Genomic DNA, 27,421 nt, shown 5'->3' with positions numbered 1-27,421 from the left:
CCGGACTAGAAGGAGATTAGTCTGTAAAAGGAAGCTTACTGGAACTGGTGAGGTTTTGTCTGTATTCAGTTTTATTAGACATAGACTTGTGGGTTTCATTTTATTTTGCTTGGTAATTCACTTTGTTCTGTCTGTTATTACTTGGAACCACTTAAATCCTACTTTCTGTATTTAATAAAATCACTTTTTACTTATTAACCCAGAGTATTTATTAATACTTGGGGGGGGGGGCAAACAGCTGTGTATCTCTCTCTATCAGTATTATAGGGGGCGAACAATTTATGAGTTTATCCTGTATAACCTTTATACAGGGTAAACCGGATTTATTTAGGGTTTAGACCCCATTGGGAGTTGGGCATCTGAGTGTTAAAGACAGGCACACTTCTGTAAACTGTTTTCAGTGAAGCCTACAGCTGTTAGGGGACGTGGTTCAGACCTGGGTCTGGGTTTGCAGCAGGCTAGTGGGTCTGGCTCAAACCAGGCAGGGCACTGAAATCCTAAGCTGACAGGGCAGGAAAGCAGGAGCAGAAGTAGTCTTGGCACATTGTGTGGCAGCTCCCAGGGGGTTTCTGTGATCCAAAGTCACAATGACTTTTTTTTAAAAGCATGTATTGTTATTATTTGTATTGCAGTAGTGCCTAGGAGCTCCAGTCCTGGATCAGGACCTGTGCTAGGCACTGTACAAACACAGTTTAATTTCTTACCCTCTTGATTTCCACCCACTAACATCTTATTCCGGATTTTCATGCAGACATCCAAGATAGTAGATCCAACGTAAGCTATTTCAGGGCCAAATCTGAAACTCTACAAGATGGAGCAAAGGAAGCAGAGATCAGGCAAAAAGGTAAATCCCACACCAAAAGTACACGGGAAATTACACCGGCTTATGAAACAAAGATGACCCACTTTGATTAACAGACATGTTTTCTCGCTGCTAGCTCTTGGAAGAGGCAAGGTCATTCCTCTTTAAATTTTAAACTGAAGTAAGCGTACTACTGAAGAGAACGATGGGTCTTCAGCACTGGAATACACATGCACACACTGCCCAGTCTTACCTGTGTGAGATAGAAGATGTGGGTGTGTGGCACTGCAAAGAGTGCATTGACAGCACCTCGGAAGGTATAGATCTGTTGGTGTGGGTCTCCTACAAAGATTATTCCACAGGTCTGGGACAGCACAATGTCCATGATGGCTGCAGCAAAAAGTGAAGCATGAACGAAACTCAAAGGGACCTGCTCGCCAAACCAAAACAAACTTCATGTGGTTAAGAAAATGGCTCCAGCCCAAACAAGCAATTGGGAAATAAACAAGCCCTTTAACCACATAAGTGACAAGAAATTATTAGAACATATTGATGGTTTTGTGGATAAACTGAACTGGGACATAGGACGCCTGGGTTCAATTCCCTTCTCCACCATGGACTCCCTGTATGACAACCTTAGGCAAAAAATCACAATCTGTGTTTTAGTTCTCCAACTGTAAACCCAGGAGAACAATCCTTCCATTTCCCCGCACACTTTGTCTGTCTTGTTTATGGACACCACGAGCTCTTCAGAACAAGGATTGTCCCCTTACTACGTGTTTCTACAGAGCCTACCACAACAGAGCCCTAATCTTGATTGGGGCCTCAAGGCACCACTTATAATAATAATGACGCTGCTGCACAGAAATTGAAGGCACTTGTGAAAAACATAAAACCCCTCTCTCCCTCCTCCTAATGCGCCCCGCCTACCCCCAAACCACCAGGTCCGTATGTGCGGGTTAGTGATCTGAGCACAGGCATAGAAACCAAGTTCCCCTCCTAGCTCAGTTACCAATTCCCTCGGTGTCTTTATTTCCTATCGGTGGCACAGGAATAATGGGGTTAATTAGGTAATTATTTGTTCAGATGGTCTCCTGCCTTACTGACCTGGCGTGCAGTCTTGTGCTTCATCCACAAATATGGCATCATATGTATAAAGCCGCGGCTTCTCAAGCTGCCAAAGCTTCAAATACCCTGGAAGAAGGATCGGACGATCAGGTATTTCAGATGGAAAAGTCACAACTAAGGGCAAAAAGAAAAGGAGGACTTGTGGCACCTTAGAGACTAACCAATTTATTTGAGCATGAGCTTTCGTGAGCTACAGCTCATGCTCAAATAAATTGGTTAGTCTCTAAGGTGCCACAAGTACTCCTTTTCTTTTTGCGAATACAGACTAACACGGCTGTTCCTCTGAAAACTAAGGGCAAGTTACTGTCAGATTAATGAGACACTATCAATCTGAAACCCAGCCAGTTTTTAAAGACTGTTTTAAAAGCAGTTTCTGACCACCGATTTTGTGGGTTTATACATATTATTTATTTGCTCCTGTACGATGCCTTCTCCCTAGCTGCTCGTGGAACACAAAACCACCAAAGGGGAAAATAATTACACAGGTTTTGTGATTCTGACCATACTCCAGGAACTGCTGAAGGCACACAAGAGCTGTTTGCACAAAGCAAACTGGGAAAAGAGCGGTTTCTTCTCCCTCTGATTGCGGTCAGTAAAAGCCATCGCAGGTGCTACTATTTTTGCTGTTTAAACTGAGGATGTCCCTTTTAACGTCTGCATCTTTATGACAACATACCATCCGATGTCATTTTGCAATTCAGTTCTGTATTTCCATTTAGAATTTTCATATTGTCCCATATCCGTCTTGCTTCTTCAACAATGATCTGGAAAGCAACATCAGAAGAATCCAGGTAGATTTTCATGCACAAAACTTCATTTTCTGCTGCCTCAACTACTTCAGCATAACTGAGATGACAAACCTACGGTCTGTGTCGTGCCTAATCACATTGTCCCTCCTCTGGTATCCCAATGACTCACCTATCAAGCTTCAGTTTCTCTTATAGCCCTGAAAGATCATAGCCATTCTTCCCCTGGCTTCCATCTCTGACCTCATCTCCTGATGTATTTCCCTGCTGTGTGGACCCTCCACATGGCAATAACACTGAGCTCCCCCTGCACGGGGAACTCCCTCCCCAAAACTTATTTGTTAAATCTGTCCACTCCTAACTGAAATCCCTCCTGAAAATCGCATGTCTGCCATGCCACAAAATGAATTTTTTTTTTAAATAGCCCAAAACAACAGTTCTATGGAGCAGAAACTCAGGAGATGCATGTGTCAATCAAGAGTAACCATGTGACCATTTTGCTGTAACACTGTTTCTTCCTCACCCCAATCCTCTTGTTTGTCACCCATCATATCTAAAATTTAGGCCCCAATTCTTCAAAACCTTGTGGATGGGAATAGTCCCACTGGCTTCTAAGGATGAATGGGAAGTTCAGACTTCATGCCTATTCATCCCTTGGTCTCTCTGGTAAGTTTGCCCATTAGTCCCAGCTGAACAGGTTGGTTGGTTTGCTTGCTTGTTGTGTGGTATAGGGCAGGCAACGTTGGAATAACTGGGCCCACAAATTTACCCTAGTTGTAAGCTCAATTGTAAAAAGTAAGTGAAAGTTCATAGAAGGTCACAATAACCAATTACAAATGTTGATGAGAAAAGGTACAAAAGAGAGAGACACTAAATTAATCCAAACAGAAAGGCCTACTGATATAACTCAAGGACTGTGTTAAGATTGTGCCTGGTAAACAAGAATGGTGTGGGACTGAAAATCAATGGACTACGCTTGGCACGTCAGAAGTTAGGCCTCATGGGTGAGCAAAATGGGAAAGGGTGGGAAAAATGGGCAGATGGACTACTCCACTCATCACCCCTCTTTCAGGACCCTTAATAAAAGATTTTTGGGGGTAGGGACTGGCAAATCAATTAGCGGAATTCCTGCAAGAGGGGGAAGGCCCTCAGGCCTCTGTCCCACTCCACTCCAAGGACATTGTTCTTCACCTGTGGATCCCAAAGGTCACTACATCAATGTGATGTCCAGACCCTTATGTACCAACAGGAGCACCTGGTCCTCACTGCTGAACCAGCAGAGATACGCGAGATCCTGCTTTGCCTCTCCTTCCCTTGTATGTTCCTCTCTGCCCCACTATTTTTCCTCTTGTTCTCTCTCTCTTGGCTTTCCACCTGATCTGATCCTGAAATCAATTGTATCACATGGCACCAACACAATGAGATGAGAGAGCCCATCCCTCCAAGCCTGAGAGAGAATGGTACCAACCAACCGAGAGAGGAACCAACCAACCAGATGACATCTCGGACTCCAGACTGGGAAATGGGCCAGAGCCCAGTGAGCTGCTTTCATGGTTAACCTGCCAACCCAGAGCATCTGTCTATGATTGACTTGCTGCCTGGAATCCCAAGAACATCAACAAAAGCCGAATTTCTTCCACCTTTACTATCCTGTCTATTGCTCCCCTTGCTTCTGTTTGTCAAAAGCAGGAAAAGTAACCATCCTTTACATCTCTAAATTGAGCAACAAAACTAAGCCTTTCCTCCCCACTTAGAAGGGTTGTCCAACAAAATAAGGGACTCTAACTGATGTCCTTTCTTTAAAAGGGTCTTTTAATAAGTGCTGATTAAGTTTGTCTCATGTAATCATTTAATTTCAATTTTAAACTGCTTTATAACTTGTTTTAGCTTCCCCCCACCACCACCTGTATTTTAGTTAATAAATTGCTAAATTTTAGCATCATATTCGTAAAGTATGTCTACAGTAGGAACACTACAGTAACAGACACTACACTGATGGAAAGGTTCTTCTGTCACTACAATAAATCCATCTCTTCAAGAGGCTATAAGCAGGTCAAGGAAAAGTTTTTCCACCAACCTAGAGGTGTCTACACTGGGATTTAGGTCGGCTTAATTACATCGCACAGGGCATGAAATTTTTCACAGCCCTGAACAACGTAGTTAAGCTAACCTAACTTTGTAACGTAGACCAGCCCTTTGTGTGTTTGCCATGAAACAAATCGAGGGGTCTGTATATCCAACTCCACACCTTGTCTAACACTGTTTAATGTTGGATAGTGACAGAGTCATGTCGGCACCGTTAACTTTTTGGGCTTAGATATTTCAGCTAAATTAATATGCCAGCACTTGTCACTGGGAACTGGATTGAGTCCAGTATTTAATTCTCAGCATGCAGTCATTTAGTAGCCTCTGTGAAATGAATTCCAGTCAGCCAATTCTGACCTGAGGTGGATTTGAAATGGTGATCTAGAAGTGGAAGACTCATTATCTCATTTCCAGACCCCGTTTCTTGAGGGTTAAAAATAGTGCTTTGCAGGAAACAACTTGAAGAACTTAAGTCCTTGTGAAAATTCATTTTATCAACTGACAGAGTTTTGGCCTCTAGAAATGAATCTCCATTATGATACTTGGATGACTAAATCAAAAATTACGTATTTGAAGAAATTAACCTGTTAAGTGATCATTACAGACATTCAAAATATTAAAAAAACAAAAATAAAAACCAAAACCCTGGTTAAAAATAAACCTGTTCTAGACTCTTCCTAAAATGTTAACATGAAATGATTTTAACAACAATGTATGGATGGGTTAAGACACAAAACTCAAATAAAAAAACCCAGCCAAACAGCTAGCTACTGCCAAAGTTTTGTTCAGCCATATAGCTACTTGTTAGACACAGGAAATGAACTGTTTCAGAGTAGCAGCCGTGTTAGTTTGTATCCGCAAAAAGAAAAGGAGTACTTGTGGCACCTTAGAGACTAACAAATTTATTTGAGCATAAGCTTTCGTGAGCTACAGCTCACTTCAATCGGATGCATGTAGTGGAAAATACAGTAGGGGGATTTTATATACACAGAGAACTTGAAACAATGGGTGTTACAATACACACTGTAACAAGAGTGATCAGGTAAGGTGAGCTATTACCAGCAAGAGAGAAAAAAAACCCTTTTGTTGTGATAATCAAGGTGGGCCATTTCCAGCAGTTGACAAGAACGTGTGAGGAACAATGGGGGGGGGGGGGGGAAGGGGGGGAAAACTACGGGGAAACAGTTTTACTTTGTGTAATGACACATCCACTCCCAGTCACCTTCAGCCCCCAACTAAAACCTCTCCAGCGCATCATCAAGGATTAACAACCTATCCTGAAGGATGACCCATCACTCTCACAGATCTTGGGAGGCAGGCCGGCCAGTCCTTGCTTACAGACAGGCCCCCAGCCTGAAACAAATCCTCACCAGCAACCACACAACAAAAACACTAACCCAGGAACTTATCCTTGCAACAAAGCCTGTTGCCAATTGTGTCCACAGATCTATTCAGGGGACACCATCATAGGGCCTAATAACATCAGCCACACTATCAGAGGCTCGTTCACCTGCACATCTACCAATGTGATATATGCCATCGTGTGCCAGCAATGCCCCTCTGCCATTTACATTGGCCAAACTGGACAGGCTCTACGTAAAAGAATAAATGGACACAAATCAGATGTCAAGAATTATAACATTCAAAAACCAGTCGGAGAACACTTCAATCGCTCTGGTCACTCGATTACAGACCTAAAAGTGGCAATATTACAACAAAAAAACTTCAGAAACAGACTCCAACAAGAGACTGCTGAATTGGAATTAATTTGCAAACTGGACACCATTAAATTAGGCTTGAATAAAGACTGGGAGTGTATGTGTCATTACACAAAGTAAAACTATTTCCCCGTGTTCCCCCCGTTCCTCATAGGTTCTTGTCAACTGCTGGAAATGGCTCACCTTGATTATCACTACAAAAGGGTTTTTTTCTCTCCTGCTGGTAATAGCTCATCTTAACTGATCACTCTTGTTACAGTGTGTATTGTAACACCCATTGTTTCATATTCTCTGTGTATATAAAATTCCCCTACTGTATTTTCCACTGCATGAATCCGATGAAGTGAGCTGTAGCCAACGAAAGCTTATGCTCAAATAAATTTGTTAGTCTCTAAGGTGCCACAAGTCCTCCTTTTCTTTTTGAGGAAATGAAGTGTATTCTTAAGCCAGAACTGGCCCTCTTAAATCTATCTAGTTATTTTTATACCACTGTCAACACTGTAGTACTGGAATGCCTTCCAAATATTAGCAGAAATACATGGGATCTCAAGTTTCTCTCTCTGTTCCTCATACGTATATTGAGTCTGGTCTAAACCCACTGGAAAAGTGTCCCAATAACTTCAAAAGACATTGGATCAGAGCTACGATGAGTTTCTTGTGTCATCTGCTTCTAGAGGATCACACAAGGAGGACATATTCCTTTTCCATAGACCAACCCACGGGAAACAAGAAAAATGCATTTGATTGGTAATTTCCGACTGCTGAATCATAAGGACCACTGTATCACTGGAATCTGCTTCGATGCACATGTTCTACTCCTTCCCCGCTGGACTCTTGCCTCTCCATCAATACTCACTTGCTTCTCTTCTTCACAGACTAGGACCCTCGCTCCGTGCGTATTTTTGCACCATATGGGGGTGTGCTCCACCGATATGAATTCATCTGAAGAAGCAAAAAAACTTCCAAGCGTCTGAGTTACTGTCTTTGCTCTTACGAAGACAGATTGTCCCGCGCGGTGTTTGAGGATGAAGCTGATCGTGTAGGGTGACAGGTTGGAAAAATTTAGTTTGCCTTTTTCTTTATAGCTGTGCCACAGACAAAAAAACCCAACATATTATTAGTTTGCAAGAAAACTTATCAGAGAAGTGACGTAGCCTTTCCTTCTATTACTAATACTGAAAGGAGCAAAGAGGAGCTACCTAAGCTATTTATATGGCCCTCCCACACTACCACAGATCTGGGAACCTCACAATTCTTAATGTATCTACCCGCACTACAGCCCTATGACATAGGGAAGTTCTGTTATCCGCATTTTACAGATGGGGAAAACTGAGGCGCACAGAGAGGCTAAGTGACTTGCCCACAGTCACATAGGGAATTTAGCTCACGTCTCCGGAATCCCAGCCTAGCATCACCACCACTGGGCCATCCTATATGAATGAATTCAAAAACTGCTGGTTGCAAACTGGTTTAAAGGTGACATGTAAGGGGTTGAAAATTGCATGCCAGCCCTTGTTTGCTTCTTCCTGATATCTAAGAAGTCCTGAAAGGCTATTTCAAAAGAAGGGTTCTTTTTCTTCCACACCTTTTACCTTAGAAATACCAGGGCTGTCAATTCTGGTCTTCCATGTTTTTCTGGAGGTCTTTATGGAGGACCTGGATATGTTGATTTGGCACCCACACAGCCCTTTAGTGAAGGAGTGGAAGATGCTGAATTTTTAACAAAAGAGGTTTTCTTTCCAATTGTTTATTGAGGCCTTTGGGTTAAACAGGATTTAACAAACAGCAAAAAGACTTTAAACAGTCTCAACAAAAGAAAAAATCCTCTCCCCGCTCACGCCTTGTCTATATTCCAAGTCGCCCTCGTTTATCTTTAAACCAGTTTAAAACGGATTTAGTTAAACCTGTGCAAAACTGTGTGGGCTAAAGCTAACTCAATGTATGCCAGGTTTAAAAAGCATTAAGAGTGTGTCCACACAGGACTTTGCATTGGTTTAACTAAATCAGTTTAAAATAGCGGTGTGATTTTAAACTGGCGCGACTTTTAATATAGACAAGGCATCAAAAGCCAATTCAGGAAAGCACATGTTTAATTTTGAGGATGTGGCCAAAGGGACATAAGGAAGTCTGATTATTGGTTTCTCTAGTGTTTTAATCCTACCAGCAATCCAGTCATTCATAGGCTCATCCAAGAAGAGACAGGAAAGACTATACACAAATTTCTAGCGTAAAAAAAACAAGGAAAAACAAAAAACCCCTCACAGGTCTTCTTTAAATCTCATAAGGGAGCAACGAAAGAGACTTTTTTTTCTTTTACCACCACAAAACAATGAAAAAGAAATATAAAAAAGTCATGCCCATAAACAGAAAGGCAATTCAAATAGGATGTTTTGCAAAATTCCCTGCAAGATGCCCACGGCCATTTCTTTTATTCACTCTTTTAAAATACCTTAAAGGTTTCTATGCCAATTAAGTGCCCTTCGAAGTGTGGCGCTATCAAGGAGGCAGCAGTGCAAACTTCCCCCACGCACTGCCCTCTACTGATGTAGAAGAACCATCCGACAGCTCCGAGGCTGATGCATCCTTAGTTTCTCTGCTGACCACAGAGGTAAAGCGCTGGCTGGGGCCTACACACTGACATTCTGAACAGCACACTTTGCCCCACCCTGCTCTATGAACAGGAAAATGAGAAGATTGCTACTTACTTTTTGCCGACACTCGCGTACGCTAACGAATGGAAAGTCTTGCACATAACGTTAGGGGGGAAGACACTCTTTCCGTTCTCCACGATGGCCTTGTTAAATGCCACATACAGAAAGCTGAGATGAGGAAACTTCTCTGCATATTTGATCAAAGTCGAGGTCTTTCCCGTACCTGAAGAACAAAAGAAGGAAAGGTGTCCTTGTGTCAGAATCCTACTTGTATTCCCAGCACTTCTCGCCCATCAGACTCTTCATCACCCCTATATCATTAGCCTAGTCTGCACAATGTGGTTGAGATTTTCAAAGTCAACTAAAGCATTTAGCCAACCAACCTCCACTGCAATTAATGGGAGGTGCATGGCTAAGTCCCCTTTGGAAATCTCAACCTGTAGCCACAAGTGTTATGAACAGTTATAAAATCATGCAATACTTTTAAAACACTCCAGCCAACCTAACTGACATGAGAACATTCTGGGAAAATGAATTGCACCAGTTGTCTAGACAGGTGGCAAGATGAGTTTACTGTCTTGTGTGGGTGTGGTGGAACAGATGACACCCCACCAGCCAGTCAGGGGCTAAGGAACTCCTGTGGTCACTATCAGACCAAACTCACATGGCAAGTCAGGCTTGGAGGCAGGTGCTCAAAAGGGAGGACCTCCTGCAGTTGAGGCGACACTCAGAAGCAAGTAGAGCCAAGGGCCCCAGACTGGGATCCGGTATCTTGCAAACGCTGCCTGCCTTGGCCCTCAAAGGAAGAAGACGGGCCAATCTGTTTTTCTGTTTTGAAGCCCTGCTCCGAGATTAAGCCCCAGCCTTTACTTGCACTGAAGAGCGGGAACCTCAACTGCCTGTGGGGCCTGACAGATTACTTCCCTCTCCCTTGCTCAAGGAAAAGGGCTATGGAAGTATTTTCCTGTTGTTGGGACTGCTTTCTATCCCCCAAAAGGGGATGGATTCGCTAAAAGGCACAGCTGAAGGACTGTCCCCCAGATCCAGATCAGAGGTTTGCAGCTACTTAGAGAACTATGCATGATGTAAGCAAAGTGCCCACCCTCACCCCAAGGGGGCGACCTCAGGACGTAACATTTCACAATGTGTAATGTGTTCGTCACTCTCCCCCAGCCCTTTTCTATTATTTCTACCTGTTGCACCATATTATCCTGGTCTGTGTACTCTCCAGGACAGGGGCTGCCTTATTTACCTGTTTCTATAGTGCCTAGCACCAGGGAGCCCTAATCCAAAGCTGCCACTACCGCAATACTGCTACTAAGAGTGAGGTCAAAAATTTATTTCCTTTTAAAATTTACTGCACTTAATTTCTTTTTTGTGTTATTACAAGACACTCTCTTTTACTCCACTTGTATGAGGAGCGAGAGTTGTGTACGAGTATTCTAAAAAGCTGCTTATTTCCTGCCTACATGGTTATATAGGTATTTGATTTCTACACAAAAATCTACCTCTTGATTCATTTTTGTTAGCTGTAAGCAGTGTTTGCCATGTGTACCTCCTCAGCTCCAATAAAGGAAAAAACACATCAGAACTGGAGTTTGCTTAATTATCTAATAAGCCAATTTCTTTTTTTGGATAAAGCGTCCCTGCAGCTTGTTTCGCAGTCAGCTTTCTTACCTGCAAATGCCATAATTTTCACTACTTGACCAGGCAAGATTGTGTGGTTTAGGATCCTTTGCTGTTCATGGGTTAGTTTTATGTCATGTTTATTACTAAGAAATAAAATAAGAACAAAACAATTATTTTTCTGTGTTAAAATACACAACCGATGAGGAACTTATAGCAACGACATGCCTGAGCATGGAATTACAACGCCCTCCTACTGGAGAAGCTGGACTGGGGAGAGACAAGGGGCAGTCAAGTCAGACAGGAAAGGGCTACAGCCATACAAGGCCAGAGATAACAAGGGCCAGAAGGAGGGTTGTAGCAGTGGGGACCATGTAGAATGGGCAGATATTGGAGAGAAAAAAAGCAACATGACTGCAAATGGGAGAAAGAACGGGTGTGACCTTGCATAAGGTCACTTGGGAGCCTTTAAACCTAAGTCATTCAGGTGCTAAGTCCCATTTCCAGAAATGACTTCAGCTCCTAAATCTCACTGAAAAAATTCAGTGGGACTTAGTCTTCTGAGTCGCGTCTAAAAATAGAACTTGGGCTCTTTTCAACATTTGACCTTTAAGTAGTGTGACCAGATGTCCCGTTTTTAAAGGGACAGTCCGTTTTTTGGAACTTTTTCTTATATAAGCGCCTATTACCCGCCATTCCCTGTCCCATTTTTTCACAGTTGCTATCTGGTCACCCTACCTTTAACCTCTCTGTGCTTCATCTCAGTTCCCCAGCTGTAGCATGGGGGATCGTTATCCTTTATCTCACAGAGGAGCTGTGAGGTTTAATTAACATTTATAAAGCAATTCAGTATTTCAGTGTTGTTTTTATAAATAAAAATATAATTAATTGTAATAAACCTACACAGCAAACTACCTTTTTCCAGAAAGTTGGCGTGAGATACCAAGAGAAAATTCCTCCATCTAGGAATATCCTCCTGATTCTGCCAAAGCCCTTTGTTAACAAATGACTATTCTCAGAAAACTCCCTTTCTATTGACTACAACTGTGAAAGAACCATAGTTAAACTAAGATTTCTGGGTGAGGGACTGGAACTAAGGGCTGGGAAACAAGAGGGTCGAATCCCACATGTTCAAAGTATCTAAGGAATTCCCATCACCTCACCTGTGAGGTAGGGCAGTGCCACTATCCCCATTTTACAGATGAGGAACTGAGGAACAGAGAGGCTAAGTGGCTTGTCCGGGGTCACAAAGGATGTTTGTGGCAGAACAGGAATTGAATCTGAATTTCAAAAGGCCCAGGCTAGCGCTCTAACCACTGGACAATCTCTCCTTTAAGTAGCAAGCTCTCAGCAACTTGTATCAATACAGATGACAGGATGGAGTTTGTGTGGACAAGAGATATGCCAGCAAACATCTGATGGCTGGTTTGCCTCACTGCCTCTCTTGAATAAGCAGGCAATGATAATAAGCATGCATTTATTAAAATTATTTCCTTTGTGGTAGCAACATGGGGGGTTAAGGCCCCATTGTGCTAGGCGCCACACACACAAAACAAACAAGCTTTTCTAAAAGGAACCATCAAGCTTAAATTTGACCAGCCACACTCCCTTCATCCCCCAAAACATCCCCATGGACAGGGAGGGGGCAGGAGTCTTCCCTAGGAACTTGGGGTGATAACAGTCATTTTAGCCAGCAGTAGTCACGTTATAGGCAGATAACTGTGTTTAACAGATGCTTCTTACCAACTGCGGTCATTGTAATGAGTAAAAACCCCTCATTTTAGTAAGAAAATAAAATACATTGAATTTTTATAGCTTATGGGTCTGATTCTGCTTTCCCTCTGTGGCAGAGTAATGACACTCCAATGAGACAAAGAAACTACTCGGACGGATGCCAGTGAGAATGAGACCCTGTAAACTAGCCCTTTCTGTGAAGTGTTTGCTCAGTCTCCAGGACTTTACAGGGATCTGTGTATTTGGCCCTCCCATTTAGATTAAATACATGAGCAGTACCTGGGCCAAGCGCTTCTTCCACAGTCTGAACTGGGTGTTTCCAGCTTTGTCGTCTTAGTAACAGGGCAAGAGTTCTCCATCAAATACAAGCAGTAGAAAATACTGTAGTGAAACCTAACAGAAAACATAAAGACAGATAACAAATCTAATGTAAGAGGATCTTTAACAATGCTCAATTAAACGTCAGTTACCTCCCTCTGCCCCCACAAAAGACCCCAGAAGCCGTTTATGCTGCCCATAAAGCAATATTTGGAGAGCTCACTAGCTGACTTATCCAATAAGGTGCCAGACTGGACCAAAGGACTTCAAATTCGTTTCTGAGATGAGTAAAACTGCATGTGGAAAGATAACATAGTGCCCCCGGCAATAAAGAGCTGAAGGTGCTGAGGAAAACAGCCAATCAAGATCCTTCCTGTTTCAGTGGACGGATCAGAGATTTCCCATCACTATAGAAGTGTCCTAAGTGGGCAGCATTTGGGATATTAGCGTACCCAAGATTTTCATCAGATGTGTAGACAGCCATTGCTTACACAAATAGAAAAGCAAGACAGGCCACAAACATTCAATGAGTCTAAACAGGGACACAACATTATCATTTAAAGTGCTGTTATAGTCTGAAAAGTGACTGTAAAAGTGGCATGGAGGCACTCCTTATTTACTGCCTCTCATGGACCCAAGAGCAAGTTGGCCCACCTTGTAAAAAGATTATCTTTATAACCATCCACTCCACAAACATAACCGAGGATCGGAGAATCAAGCTGGGTCCTTTCCTTCTCATGCGTCAACACCTGTAATAAATATTTTGCAACTGAAACCTAATCAATCACCCTGTTGCTGATATCGGATTTATAAGAGAATCCAGATCACTCGGAATAATAATCACAGATAGCATTTTACATTATGTCTACACAGTGCTTTGATTAACAAATTAATCCTCGTGAAACCCGCAGAAGTGCATTAGAAAATGCAAAAAGAACAGGAATACTTGTGGCACCTTAAAGACTAACAAATTTATTTGAGTATAAGCTTTCATGAGCTACAGCTCACTTCATCGGATGCATGCAGCGGAAAATACAGTAGATGGATTTTATATACACAAAGAACATGAAACAATGGGTGTTACAATACACATTGTAACAAGAGTGATCAGGTAAGGTGAGCTATTACCAGCAGGAGAGAAAAAAAACCTTTTGTAGTGATAATCAAGGTGGGCCATTTCCAGCAGTTGACAAGAACGTGTGAGGAACAGTAGGCTGGAGAGGTTTTAGTTGGGGGCATCATCAAGGATCTACAACCTATCCTGAAGGACAACCCATCACTCTCACAGATCTTGGGAGACAGGCCAGTCCTTGCTTACCCACAGCCCCCCAACCTGAAGCAAATACTCTCCAGCAACCACACAACAAAAACACTAACCTAGGAACCTATCCTTGCGACAAAGCCCATTGCCAATTGTGTCCACATATCTATTCAGGGGACACCATCATAGGACCTAATCACATCAGTCACACTATCAGAGGCTCGTTCACCTGCACATCTACCAATGTGATATATTCCATCACGTGCCAGCAATGCCCCTCTGCCATGTACGTTGGTCATACTGGACAGTCTCTACGTAAAAGAATAAGTGGACACAAATCAGACGTCAAGAATTATAACATTCAAAAACCAGTCGGAGAACACTTCAATCTCTCTGGTCACTCGATTACAGACCTAAAAGTCACAATATTACAACAAAAAACCCCTTCAAAAACAGAGTCTAACGAGAGACTGCTGAACTGGAATTAATTTGCAAACTGGACACCATTAAATTAGGCTTGAATAAAGATTGAGAGTGGATGGGTCATGACACAAAGTAAAACTATTTCCCCGTGGTTCCCCTCCCCCCCCCCCCCCATTGTTCCTCACACGTTCTGGTCAACTGCTGGAAATAGCCCATCTTGATTATCACTACAAAAGGTTTTTTTTCTCTCCTTGCTGGTAATAGCTCACCTTACCTGATCACTCTCGCTATAGTGTGTATGGTAACACCCACTGTTTCACGTTCTCTGTGTATATAGAATCGTCCTACTTTTTTTTCCACTGCATGCATCCAATGAAGTGGGCTCTGGCCCACGAAAGCTTATACTCAAATAAATTTGTTAGTCTCTAAGGTGCCACAAGGACTCCTGTTCTTTTTGCGGATACAGACTAACATGGCTGCTACTCTGAAACCTTTAACCTTTCTAATTGTCATTAGAAAATGCAGGTAGAGATGTGAAGTGACTTGCCCGAGGCTACACGGTGAGTCAATGATAGCTGATTGAAACTCATAACTTCCCTTAGAAACTCACTACTTCTCATAGCTGGGTTAACTCTGTTGTGCTAACAGGAGTAGAAACAACAACTTGCTTTCACAACTGGGACAAGCAATGAAGACTCCAAATACACATAGGTGGTTGATCTGCTGTGTATGGAAGTATTTGTTGTATACAGTCACTTTTCTGAAAATAACAGCACTTAAAAACCACCCTGAACTATTAATATACTGGACTCTTAGCTGCTGTGAACTAAGTTCAATGGAGCAAGGATGTGCTCACAATAAATAAGCATTCCAGCTGCAGATTTTTATTTTAAGATATGAGAATCTCCCCCTCCTCACCTGTTACTTATATTGATGCCCTTCTCCCTCATTGCATTCAGCAGTGTGGCCATACAGTACAATGTCTCAGTGATGTCCAGAACTGAAAGGGTAGAGCTGGGTCTCCTAAGACACGCCATCAGCTTCTGGATGTCACGAACGCCATCAGAGAAGAGCACAATAGCTGCTATCACAGCCCACACGTTCACAGCCTAGAGAGGGTGATGGCAAAAAGAAGAATGGAGAGAACCAAGAGGACTACAGAGTTTGTCTACTCAGGGCATTGGGGTCGGCGAGAGTGAGAGAGAGGCTGGCATTGTGAAAAGATCCCTGTGAGTATTAATAGCATCAGTAACAAATTTCCTCAGCCAATGCCCTTCCTCCCTGCGACTATTTAACATTTCCTATTTACACTAACAATTTATCACAGGCAAATGCTTTTCTTTAGGAAAACCCTTTATGCCCATTGCTCCAGATATGACCCACAAAGTAAAACGTAAGACCAAAACACCCATCAAGGAATGTTTAACCTACCCCCGCAGTGCCCGCTAAATCAGGCAGTCTCTGAATGATGCATATCTCTGCCTTGGTAAAGAGATGGTGCTGCTTCAAGCACCTGAGAACTGCATCAGGGTCCATTCTCCGGTCAGCGTTGGAGGCGGCCATATACCTGTGCAGAAAGTGCCCAAAGTCAAGGAATGAAAGTTAGGTCATCTGCAGTACCATTAAGCCTGCCCTCCGGTATGCACGTAGCCAGATGGGCTTGATCCTGCCAGGCGTTGAGCACTCTGGCTCCGATCCAGAAAGGCACCTAAGCATGTGACCAGTTCCTAATCTCACTGACTTCCAGGGATTAAAAGTTAAGTGAAGCACGTGCTTAAGTACTTTGCTGGATGAGGGCCCTGGATTGTAAACTCTTCAAGGCAGGGATCATGTCTTCGTGCATGTGTAGACAGCACGTAGCATACTGTGGGTGCTACAGGAGTATAAATGATAATGCATACGGCAAGGAGATGAGAGGGGGCTGCAAGGATCACAGCTATTACTGCTAGTAATGAGGAAGGCCTGTGGAAATCCAGTGTGCACTGATCAGAGAAAAGAAACTTTTTTTACGCATTGGGTTTTCCAATCTCTCACATCTTAAAAAAAATCGGACTACTTTTGATCCCATTTGCCTCTCCAACTTCCATCTCATCTTCCTTCTCCCTTGCATATCTAACCTTACTGAATACACAGTTTACAATCACAGTCTGGAGTCTCCTCTACCCTCTCCAATCTGGCTTCAGGCCCAGGTGCTCCACGGAAACCACTTGCCAAAGTCTCTTAAGACCTCTTCCTAGACAAACCTCAAAACCAGTACTTCAGCCTCAGCCTCTCTGCTTGTCAGCTGCTTTGGATACCATTGACCATGCTCTTCATCTTGCAATCATGTCTTCCCTTGATTTCCGTGACTGTCCTCTCCTGGTTCTCTTCCTTCTCCTCCAATTGTTCCTTCAGTGTGTCCTTCAGAGGATTCTCCTCATCTCATCTCCAACTTCCTGTGGATGTTCCACAGCAGTCTGTCTCTCCCTACACTTTATTTCTGGGTAATCTCATCCACAAATGCAAATTCAGACATCATCTCTATACTGATGACTCTCCGATCTACCTCTCCACTCCAGTCCTGCCTCCTTTTGTCCACATTAAAACCGTGGCCTCTCTCTTTGACATCTCCTTGTGGATGTCTAGACATCAGCTAAAGCTCAGCACAGCTAAAACAGAGCTTTTACTCTTCCTACCACTCCCTTCCTGGTACCTCTTTTCTCAATCACTAGGGACAACACAAAGAGTGGATAAAAATTGATGATTTATTAAAAAACAATTTAAAAAGTCAGATTTATTTATTTAAATTAAACACTGGTTGGTTTGTTTTTTAAATTAAAAAATGTAAAATTAAATTTGAAATTGACAACCTATTTAAGGCCTACATTTATTATAATCTATTAAAATCATTTAAAATAAATACAAAATATAATATTAAGCAGAAAATGTTCACTGCCAAGTGTTAAAGTCAAACCACTGAACTGGTGGAAGTCATCAGCCAAGCACCTGGAACCAGAGTTTGTTGAAATGCTAAACCAGCAGTAGCCTCTTCTACAGGTGCAAAGAGAGAATATTTTCTTCGTATCTGTTTATTCAACTAGTGTAGTTCACTGACGGGTTGATTCAAAGTTAAGAAACCAGTGGGTGTTAAAAAAACAGGAAAGCTTGTTTTCCTCTTCCAACCTATTAATGAGAAGTGTGTGTGAGAGGATGAGATTTACTAGTTTCAAAATCTTGAAGGACATGGTGACCAGAAACAATCAATTCAATTAGCTAATTACAGTTCATACTTCCTTTGTTGAATAAATCAGTTAGTTTTAAATGCAAAACATGTTTTGATGGACTTTTTTCTTATGTACCCAGAACATTTAAAGGTTAAAAAATTAAACTGCTGTTTTAATTGAATTTGGGTTTCCATCCAGCGAGAGATGCAAATCAAAAGTAAAATATTAATCTAATAAATAAGAGATGCATCATTCACCATTTACTAACATAATAAAAAATTTAAAATTAAGAATGAATATATATTAAGGTAAGCTATGTAATTGTTTAAATAAATGTGTATAAGATATAGTGTATCAAGACTAGCAAAAAAAAGCACCAAATTTAGCGTGAAGGCTATATTTGTTGCCAATCAACATGTTTTAATGGTTACCATTTGTTAACTAAGTATTGGGCGCTTAATAATTTTAACTCTTAGGATTCTGGACCAGCCCTAAATAGTAACATCCAATTGGTTGGCATGTCTGTCCAGTTGGCTATTTAGTGGTTTAATGATTATCAGCCAAGGAAAATAAAGTACAAATGCAAAACAGGGTTAAAATCGATTTAAAAATCAGTGTGTGCTGCTTGCTGGTTTAAATCATGATGAAAATTGGGGACTTAAATCGTTCTGATTTAAAATCAGCCCTCGCTGGTGCAACACCACCATTGTGCCTATCACCCAGACCTGTCTCTAGATCCTCAGACCCAGGCTGTATTTAATTCTTACAAACTCTTTCGGGATAACATCTCTTACGCACGGCCTTATACATCCACACAGCTCAAATTCTCAGCCAGGCTCTCTTTATCTCACGTCTCAATTACTGCAACATCCTCCCCTCTGGCCTTGACAAATGCCGTCTTGCTCTGCTCACACCCATTCAGAATGGTGCCGCAAAGATCATTTTCTTAGTTAGTTGTTTTGACCACATCGTCCCGCTCTTTGCGGTCCTTCACAGGCTCCCCCTTCTCGATGGCATCAAGCACAAGCAATCAGTCTTCGCTTTCAAGGGCCCTCATGACCTATCCCCCACCCTACGTATCATCTCTCATTTGCTATCTAGATGTGACTTTCACCTCCGATCGGCCTTGTTGCCAGCCTCCATTGCCCACTTGTTAATATTTTCCCATGTTGCTCCTCACACTTGGGAGGATCTCCCAGCAAGCACCTGCAAAGCGAACACATTATCTTCCTTAAAACTCTCCTTTGCCACGTTGCATACAAAACACTTGACAATGGTTCGGTCCCTGGTGTGCTGAGGCCACTACCTACCATGCTGAGCTACCCTGTCTCATTGTTTCCTTGGCTTCGCCGTCTGTCTGTATCCATCTGTTATCTCATACTTAGATTGCAAGCTCTTTGGGGCAGGAACTGTCTTTTTGTTCTGCATTTGTATAGCGCCCAGCACAATGGCGTTCTGGGCCGTGACTAGGGTTCCTATGCACTACTGTAATACACATAATAAATAATAGTAGCCAGAAAATGGAATGATTTGGAAATTTAGAGCATCACCTCTAGGTTATATTTTTATGGCATAAATACTTGAGCGGTTAAGGCATCTGATTAAGGGAAAATGGAAACAGGAGATTTTTGGGTGGAGTGGGGAGAGCGAAGATGGCATTTTTTGCCTAGCCCAGAAGGTCCATTGATCAGTTTTACTTCTCATAACTAATTCCTCCTCTCCCCTGCACACCCCAATCATGTGAAGCAAGATGTGTGAGAGGAAGTTAATCACCTTTCTTGGCAAAGCACAGCATAAAATGGAGGCAAACCTACAGCAACAGACTGGAAACAGGGCAAAGCACTGCAGGGCTGCTTCCCCCATCTGCTGACGTACAGCTGTAAAATCACACGATGAAACAGACTCACCTTATAAACCCCAGCATGCACTGATCCTGCTCTTGGGTTATACCGTAACGATCCAGAATCCATTCAACTGTGAGCAGAGCCTGGGCCTCCTTCATGAGGTACTGACGGTACAGCTTTTTCCACAGGATAAACTAAAATGCAAATCAATGTCCCTATCTGAACAGCACCTTTCAACCCAAAACACTTTATAAATAGGCTTCTTCTGACAAGCACCAAGAAGCAGCATTGCTCCTGGGGGAGACATGTAATTTCAGTATAGCAAAACCCAACAGCTCGATAAAAAACAAGCAAGTGGCTCATGATGGGGAAAAAAGAAGATGGAGAAAAAGGAGGGATGGAGGAGGAAAGAGTGAAAATTCTTGCTCCTTGTAGTCTAAGGACTTGTCTACAAAAGGCTTGTTTCTCTAGAATTTCTCACTATAGGTACCCCTGGCTTAACCACCCAATGCTGGCAAGGTACCATCGGCCATCAGCATTTTTAACACTGTCACTCAGACCTACTTTGAATAGGATTAGAAAACATAGTGCTTCTGACATCCTGTGGCTCTCTGGAGCCTGTCCCCACGAGCCCTCCCACCTACCCCTTTGGGACTGTCTTGGTAGACACTGCTAAGGGCTCATCATCTTTTACGGTCTCCAAATCTAAAACAATTCCCAACAAGTTCATCATTATTTATTATTTGTACTGTGCATAGGAGCCGCAGTCATGGATCAGGGCACCAGTGTGCTTGATGCTATACAAACAAAGAACTAGAAGATGGTCCCCTGTCTCCAAAAACAAACGGCCGACCTGTAAGCGAGGACAGGTGGATGCAGGCAGATGGGGTGATTCCTAGTAACAGTGAGACAATACTGCTCAGCAAGACAGACAGTGGTCACAGTGCATGAGCTAACAACAGAGAATTTTTTGGAGGGATCACTGCAGAGGGCAGTGGGATGGCCTTGCAGACATTTACAGGCAGCTCCTCCAAAGCAGGTGGAGCCCACATAAGAGAAAGCACAAAGGTAATGGTTCAAAAACGTAACTGGTGGCCGATGAAGGTGGGGAGGCGGGGGAGGAGTGTCACCTCCTAGCAGACACTCGGCACCTCACAGACAAGACTTCACAAAAGAGCGAAGTAAGGGAGGTTATGGTGATTACTGATGGGACAGATAAGTGGAAGAAGTGGATTCAAAGGAAGAAAGAGAGAGGTCACTTAGCTAAGCAGACCAGGGCAAACGTTCCTGGTGCATAAGCAGGAATGGGACATGATATAGGCAGCAAAAGAATCTGAATTAAATCAGTAAGACAACACCCTCACCAATGGATCACTGACAATCTCTCTCCAGCGATGACACACCAAGCTCAGGTTCAGATAGAGATCAGTCACAGGGAGGAAAGAAAAAATAATTCTCAGGACTTCATTGGGCAGCTGGTCAATGTGTCCTTGGGGTTCTTTACCGCATGAAGTCCCTAGAAGCCCAAAATATGAATCAGGAATTGGATCAATTTCTATGACATCAGGGTCTTGTCTGATTTCTGCGTGTCCTGGAGAATACTTGAGGGAACTGTCCATCGTGGGCTTTTTATCAGTCCCACCACATTTACTGTATTCTGTATAATTACTGCCAGCTCCTTCTGAGCAGAGAGGCCGTTTTCTAGAGGCCGCAAGACCCCCGGAAGCTGGTTTAGCATCCCCATCATATCCAAGCAGGGCACAGTAATCCTCCAACCCATCGTCCATGAAGAAGGAGTCCAACGACTCTTCCTTAACTTCATTGCTTTTTGCCACTTTGTTACTGGTAGTTTGCGTCTGAATGGTTTTGAAGTAATCAGTGATGCTCCTCTGATGATCCTGTCCTATAGCAAAGACAAGAAGAAATAACACAAGCAAAATGTGTTTCTCTGCGTGTGTCCAATGCCTGAAAGCCTCTAGGAGACTTTAAAACAAAAGGGCAAAATGCTAACACCTCACTGCTCCCCTCCCCATGATCTTTACACACAAATAAATACATACAAAGAAAGCTGTAATTTCTACTTCACATTAATTATTTCCTCTGAACGGACAAACACGGTGACAAAGGAAGGAAGCAGAGAGATAGGAGGATAAATAAAACCTCTGAGATCAGCATAAAGCTCTTCCTGCTACAGTTTACTTTTCAGAATCCAGTAAATATGAAAACAAGTTGAAACAACAGTGAAGCCGCAAACTGTTTCAAGCTTAATGTGAAAATCGCAGCTTAAACCCCTAAATCAACATTACTCAAATGCAGCCACCGGAGGATTTTTTTTGCAGCCACAACAGCCTACTAGGCAGAGACTGGGGGGACAAAGCGGCACTCCCACCCTGCAGCACCCAGCTTTTGCTCCTGGATGTGCTCCCTTGGCGTTTGCTGGCACCGCCAGCAGGGTTCAGTGCCCTGCAGCCTCCTTAGGGGCTCCAGGCAGCGCCTCTGGAGACACATGGCGCTGGTGTGCACGGCACCAGAGGAACCTGGGGCTCCGCCAGCGGCTGATGAGTTCCTGACCTTCCTTCTCAGGGGTGACGGGGATCGGGCTTCAACCCCGGGGCTCCCACTTCAGGCTTCAGCCCGAGGCGGCAGGGCTCCGGCTTGGAAAAATTGTCAGAGCAGCCACCAGCAAGAGTTGGTAGCCACACTCTGAGGCCACCAAAAAACTTGTTGCGAGAACCCTGACCCTAAATGGAACAGGCCTTAAATACTTATTGAAATTTTAAGAAAAGAGATCAACATTTTTTTAAAGTAATAAAGCTAATTTATTACCAGCCACCCATATATTTGACCGCAAAAAGATTGTAGCACAGAAGTGAAACTGAAAGTCTACGATGAACTCTACTCTCAGCAGCCTGTCCTTTCACTAATACAGCAACCCACACTAGCCAAACCCCTGGAGATGCACTTCACCTAAGCAATCATATTATTGGTTTGGATATTAACGCGTACCTATGCCGACATTAAACATCATTACTGGTCCATACAAGTTTCATGCTCTTCCTAGTCTGCAACTCACAGCCATTATTTTGTGCTTCCTAATGTTTAACCAAGAGGCAGTGCTGGAAAAACAAGTGGGGCCAAGATTTTCAAAAGCAATTAGTGATTTTGAAAGCCCAAGTTGGCATGCCTTAAAGGGCCTGAGCTGAGCACCCAAAAAGTAAAGCATCCAAAAATTACTAATTTTCAAAAATGACTTGGCGGAAGACACGTATTCAGAGTCTACAATGGAAATGAAACATGATCCAGCAGTGAAGGCATAGAACAGAGAATCAGGAGCCCTGAGTTCTAGTCCTGACTCAGCCACAGACTCTCTCTTTGACGCTGAGCAAGTCAATTCACCTCAGTTCCCCCGAGGAAAATTTCCAAAAATGTTTAAGTGACTTAGGAACCTAAGTGTCACTTTCAAACACAACTTAGCCACTACTCAGGCTCCCAAGCACCTAAATCACTTTTGAAAATGAGACTTGGGGGCTTTTGAAAATTGTACCCCATGTATGGAAAATGGGTATCATAATAGTTCCCTGCCTCACAGAGAGGTTGTGAGGATTTGTTAGTTAATGCTGTGAAGTGCACGGAGATCCCTGAATGGAAGGTGCTATAGAACATTAGACAACCAACACTTAGAGAACTAACTAAATGAGAATGCATATTAAATAATGAATATCCAAGAGTATCTCCATAACTGCAGATGCTGCACTGTATCTCAATTAGGGCTGCCATTTGCAGCAAGCAGGCTGGTCTAATGAGGCTGGTGAGTGCAGCTCAGCTTTTCAAAGCAAGAGAAAGGCAGAAGACATTTGGAGTTGGTGTAAACCAAGACTTAACCCAGCCCGGGTGTGGGACTTGCCCTCCTTGGGAGGAGAAGGGACTCATGACTCTAAAGGTAGCTCTCTCCTAAGTTGCTCGCCATTGCTTAGTTAGGCCGCTGCTTAAGTACAGTTATACCAAAGGGTGATTACAGTATGGATCAATCAACTTCTTTCATTGTGGACATTCAATTAGACCTCCTCCACTGCTCTTCCATCAGTAACTGCTCACAGTAATTGGGGTTAAATTCCACTGTTGCACAGAGTCAATATTAACAGTACACTCTCAGCTCTTAACCTGTTTGGAAACACTGTACCTTCTTGTTGTCTCTTGGTCCTGTATGTAGGGTAGAGGCCCCTGTTTAGATCTCCGCTTGCCTGTCTTTGACTGAAAGGCTGTGTCAGGGAAGACGAGCCTTCTCTGCTCTGGCTGAAGGCTTCACAGTCACTGGCTGTAAGGTGCTTTCGTTTAAATGGTCTCACTGTCACCAACACGAAAAGAAAATTGCATGGCTGTTAATTTAATTAAGTTTATGTTTATTTTCAAGTGACAAAGGCTGTGCCTTTGGTAGACTTCGACAATCAGTTCATTAGGGATCAGTTATTTTATAAAAGCCCCATGGGATGATCCCCACATCTTAGCCAATGTACTCTCTTTCAGTAGCTTATGCAGAAATTTATACAGAGCTTTGAAGATATACTGTACAGTAAAATACATCATCATCAAGACACTTTGCAATGTTCAAAGCTATGTGGTAATTATAAAGTTTACACAATAACTTCACTCCTGGTGTCTCATTCATCACTGTACAGGACTTTGGGATATCCTCCGGTATGAAATGGCTACGCCACTGTAGCGTAGACAGCTGCTATAGCGACAGAAGGAGTTTTGCCAACGCTGTAGTAAATCTGCCCCCTGGATCAACAGAAGAATTCTTCCATTGACTTCGCGGCATCCACATCTGGGCTTAGGTTCACTCCATTTCTCAGGGCTGTGAATTTTCCACACCTCTGAGCAACATACTTAGGTCAACCTAAGTTTACAGTGTAGACCAGGCCTAAGTCTAGGGATCTGGTTACAACAGAAAAAAACCTGTAATGCAGATGAGCCTTCAAGCCTTTTGCACAAGTGGGCTAAAGCTTTGGATATGTCCAGGACATTAGGCCTGTTAAACTTCTATCTAGACTCAAAATTGCAAACTGTTAACTGGGCCCCTCACTCAGATATATTTGCAGTGTAGCTCTTACCCTTACCGTTGGCAGTAAACTAGAAAACCTTGTGAGCAATTTTAAAATGTTGGACTGTAAATAGAAATTCACAAGAACACATCTATTTTGATAACAGTGACTGGCAAGGATAGATGACCTAACTTCCAGTCACAGAATTATGAGTTAAAATCTAAAATGACCATGTGCAATAGTGCTTCCAGCTGCAGTAAAAGCATCCAGGCCACACGGCTCACTTGGCTTCAGTTTTTAGTTCTTTTTTATATCACACAGTAGAGAATGAGATCCCATACCATAAACCATACCCAGCATATCTATGAAGCCAGTAAGTGCTTTTGGTTTACATTAGCATCAAAAGGTCAAGTCATTTTCCTTCACTTCTTCCTCCCCCTCAGAGCTATTACACACCACTAAGAGCTTTAGCAAAGACCCCTATGGTTTCTGATGCCTTATACAACCAACACTTCGCTGCCCCAAAACATACCAGAAGCAAATGTCTAAGGAAGAACAAATTATTTGCTCTTCAAGATCAGATGCTTTTGAAAATATTCCAATTAAAAAAAAATTGTTTCTCTCTTAAAAGGAGAGTGGACAGAGAAGTCAAAGTGGGGAATGCAAATACTTCATTGACAGGAATACTAATTTTAATTATTTTAATCAAATCATAGCATTTTTGCTTTAATGGTTGAAAATCTTAAAGATCCCAATGAACAATGAATAAAGCCCCCCACCTCCTCCCCAGCCATGACCTCAGAAACCCCGGGCATTAATTCTCCAATGCAACACCAAGGCTCTTATAAGCGTTATCTATTCTACATTCCTCCTGCCCCCAATACCTGTCCCCAAAGCAGACCCCACCCCCAGGTCCTATCCCTGCCCTCAATGCAGACGCCCCTCAACCCGATCCCAGCCCCCAATGCAGCCCCTCCCATTCCAGGCCCTATCCCAATGCAGACCCCTCCACCTCAATCCCTTGCCCCTCAGTGCATACCCCTCCCATTCCAGGCCCTATCCCTGCCCCCCAGTGCAGACCCCCCCCATTCCAGCTCCTATCCCTGCCCCCCGCCCGATCGCTGCCCCCCAGTGCATACCCCTCCCATTCCAGCTCCTATCCCTGCCCCCTGCCCGATCCCTGCCCCCCAGTGCAGACCCCTCCCATTCCAGCTCCGATCCCTGCCCCCCCAGTGCATACCCCTCCCATTCCAGCTCCTATCCCTGCCCCCCAGTGCAGATCCCTCCCATTCCAGCTCCTATCCCTGCCCCTCAGTGCATACCCCTCCCATTCCAGGCCCTATCCCTGCCCCCCCGATCCCTGCCCCCCAGTGCATACCCCTCCCATTCCAGGCCCTATCCCTGCCCCCCCGATCCCTGCCCCCCAGTGCATACCCCTCCCATTCCAGGCCCTATCCCTGCCCCCCAGTGCAGACCCCTCCCATTCCAGCTCCTATCCCTGCCCCAACCCTGATCCCGTCCCCCAGTGCATACCCCTCCCATTCCAGGCCCTATCCCTGCCCCCCCGATCCCTGCCCCCCAGTGCATACCCCTCCCATTCCAGCTCCTATCCCTGCCCGCCCCCGATCCCTGCCCCCCAGTGCAGACCCTTCCCATTCCAGGCCCTATCCCTGCCCCCCAGTGCAGACCCCTCCCATTCCAGCTCCTATCCCTGCCCCCCCCGATCCCTGCCCCCCAATGCAGACCCCTCCCATTCCAGGCCCTATCCCTGCCCCCCCCCGATCCCTGCCCCCCAGTGCAGACCCCTCCCATTCCAGGCCCTATCCCTGCCCCCCCCCGATCCCTGCCCCCCAGTGCATACCCCTCCCATTCCAGCTCCTATCCCTGCCCCCCCCCGATCCCTGCCCCCCAGTGCAGACCCCTCCCATTCCAGGCCCTATCCCTGCCCCCCAGTGCAGACCCCTCCCATTCCAGCTCCTATCCCTGCCCCCCCCGATCCCTGCCCCCCAGTGCATACCCCTCCCATTCCAGCTCCTATCCCTGCCCCCCCCCCGATCCCTGCCCCCCAGTGCAGACCTCTCCCATTCCAGGCCCTATCCCTGCCCCCCCCCGATCCCTGCCCCCCAGTGCAGACCCCTCCCATTCCAGGCCCTATCCCTGCCCCCCAGTGCAGACCTGACCCCAGGGCCTAGCCCCACCCCCACTCTAGACCCTCAACCCAGGCCCTAGCCCCGCCCACAATGGGGACCCTTCCAGGCCCGAGCCGAACCAGCCTCACTCTGGTCCCGCCGGCGTTCGGAGCCTGCCGGAGCAGCTCGGCTTCCCGAGTCCAAACTCCTGCGCCCGTGACGCCCTGGCTTCCCGGGATCCCGCTCCCCGCCTCCGCCTGACTGACTCCGCCGCGCGCCAATCAGAGAGCGCGCGGTCTCAGCCCCCTCCAATGAGACTCGTCCTGGCTCACGGAGGGGCGGGACGCGGCCAAGGGACGAGCGAAAACGTGCCCGGAGTTTGTTTACTTCTCCCCCTGCCGCCGCCGCCACGTGTCCAGTTCAACCCTTCGCGGGGGCAGTAACCCTAGGGCGGCGGGTGCCCCGCCCGCAGGTCACACGCCGTGATGTCATCGCGACGTCGCGCTGGCGTCACCCGGAGTTGTGATGTCATGCTGACGTCATGGCGACCTCGCGCTGGGGTGACGTCACCCTGCAGCGGAGTGGGGAGCGTCGCAGTGGCAAGGCCCACCCCCCCCCCCCGGGCTCTGCGTCACCGCGGGGCTGACTGGAGGAGGGCCGATCGTGGCCCCAAAACGTCTGTGTAAATAACGCCCCTCAGGCTGGGGGGGC

The 27,421-nt window shown here is 44.6% G+C and overlaps 1 protein-coding gene across 6 annotated transcripts in view; it reads right to left on the bottom strand.

Annotated features, from left to right (window-relative positions):
* Positions 1 to 27,003, bottom strand: part of FBH1 (F-box DNA helicase 1) — a 47,852-nt gene extending 20,849 nt beyond the window's left edge. For 2 of the 6 annotated variants that reach the window (XM_048836722.2, XM_048836725.2), the window contains exons 1-14: positions 24,923 to 25,107; positions 23,720 to 23,884; positions 20,904 to 21,442; positions 19,603 to 19,733; positions 15,924 to 16,059; positions 15,411 to 15,601; positions 12,770 to 12,883; positions 10,808 to 10,902; positions 9,185 to 9,353; positions 7,336 to 7,564; positions 2,607 to 2,694; positions 1,910 to 1,996; positions 1,056 to 1,192; positions 705 to 804 (exon numbers count right to left, since the gene is read on the bottom strand). In XM_048836722.2, the coding sequence (XP_048692679.2) occupies positions 705 to 804; positions 1,056 to 1,192; positions 1,910 to 1,996; positions 2,607 to 2,694; positions 7,336 to 7,564; positions 9,185 to 9,353; positions 10,808 to 10,902; positions 12,770 to 12,883; positions 15,411 to 15,601; positions 15,924 to 16,059; positions 19,603 to 19,733; positions 20,904 to 21,442; positions 23,720 to 23,884; positions 24,923 to 24,941 (2,200 nt within the window). In that variant the 5' untranslated portion in view covers positions 24,942 to 25,107. The other 4 variants (XM_048836724.2, XM_048836727.2, XM_048836723.2 and 1 more) reach the window with 4 other exon arrangements.
* Positions 27,004 to 27,421: the final 418 nt, after the last annotated feature.

The sequence above is a fragment of the Caretta caretta genome, chromosome 1 (genome assembly GCF_965140235.1).
Source record: "Caretta caretta isolate rCarCar2 chromosome 1, rCarCar1.hap1, whole genome shotgun sequence".
Taxonomy (NCBI): Eukaryota; Metazoa; Chordata; order Testudines; family Cheloniidae; genus Caretta; species Caretta caretta.
This window is presented reverse-complemented; position numbering and strand designations above follow the sequence as displayed.